Source organism: Nestor notabilis, unplaced genomic scaffold (genome assembly GCF_000696875.1).
Source record: "Nestor notabilis isolate BGI_N333 unplaced genomic scaffold, ASM69687v1 scaffold16515, whole genome shotgun sequence".
Lineage (NCBI taxonomy): Eukaryota > Metazoa > Chordata > Aves > Psittaciformes > Psittacidae > Nestor > Nestor notabilis.
The window spans coordinates 1-443 of record NW_009928994.1 but is presented as its reverse complement, the minus strand read 5'-3'; the positions used below and the strand labels follow the sequence as shown (position 1 = coordinate 443).

The window sequence follows — 443 nt, the reverse complement described above, 5'->3', positions numbered from 1 at the left end:
GTTTCAATTTTTCCTGCTTTCCAAAACGCACAGGATGCTTTGGGTTGGAAGGGACCCTAAGCTCATCCAGTTCCATGGGGAATGTCCCCTCAAGGACCTTCATCCCACTCCTTCCTGCAGACCCTCACTGCTGCTCCCATGTGGGTTTACCTGCCCTCCAGCCACCTTTGGGGTTGTAGGAGCACCCCAAGCCCTTCCCGCATCCCCACAGTGTTACCTGGCTGGTGACCGTCGCGTTGGACCCCTTGGCCACCGGCGAGCTGGTTGCTTGCACAAACAGATACTCATTGTCCAGGAGAGGCCAGGAACCTTCCACCCGGCAAGTGTGGAAGTCGTCATGGAAGGTGCGGATGTGGGGGTCCCCGAAGGCGGCGCAGTGCTGGTAGCTGGGCGCTTGGCCGTGCTTGTAGACAAAGCTCTTCTCATAGTCGCACATCGCAAGA

General features: G+C 58.0%; 1 protein-coding gene across 1 annotated transcript in view; it reads right to left on the bottom strand.

Moving 5' to 3' along the window:
* LOC104405942 (hemojuvelin-like) overlaps positions 1 to 436 on the bottom strand; it is a gene marked incomplete at its 3' end in the record, with an annotated part of 804 nt that extends 368 nt beyond the window's left edge. Inside the window, exon 1 of the mRNA XM_010014792.1 lies at positions 218 to 436. Coding sequence (XP_010013094.1) covers positions 218 to 436 — 219 coding nt within the window. The remainder of the gene's footprint in view (positions 1 to 217) is intronic.
* Between the last annotated feature and the right edge of the window lie 7 nt (positions 437 to 443).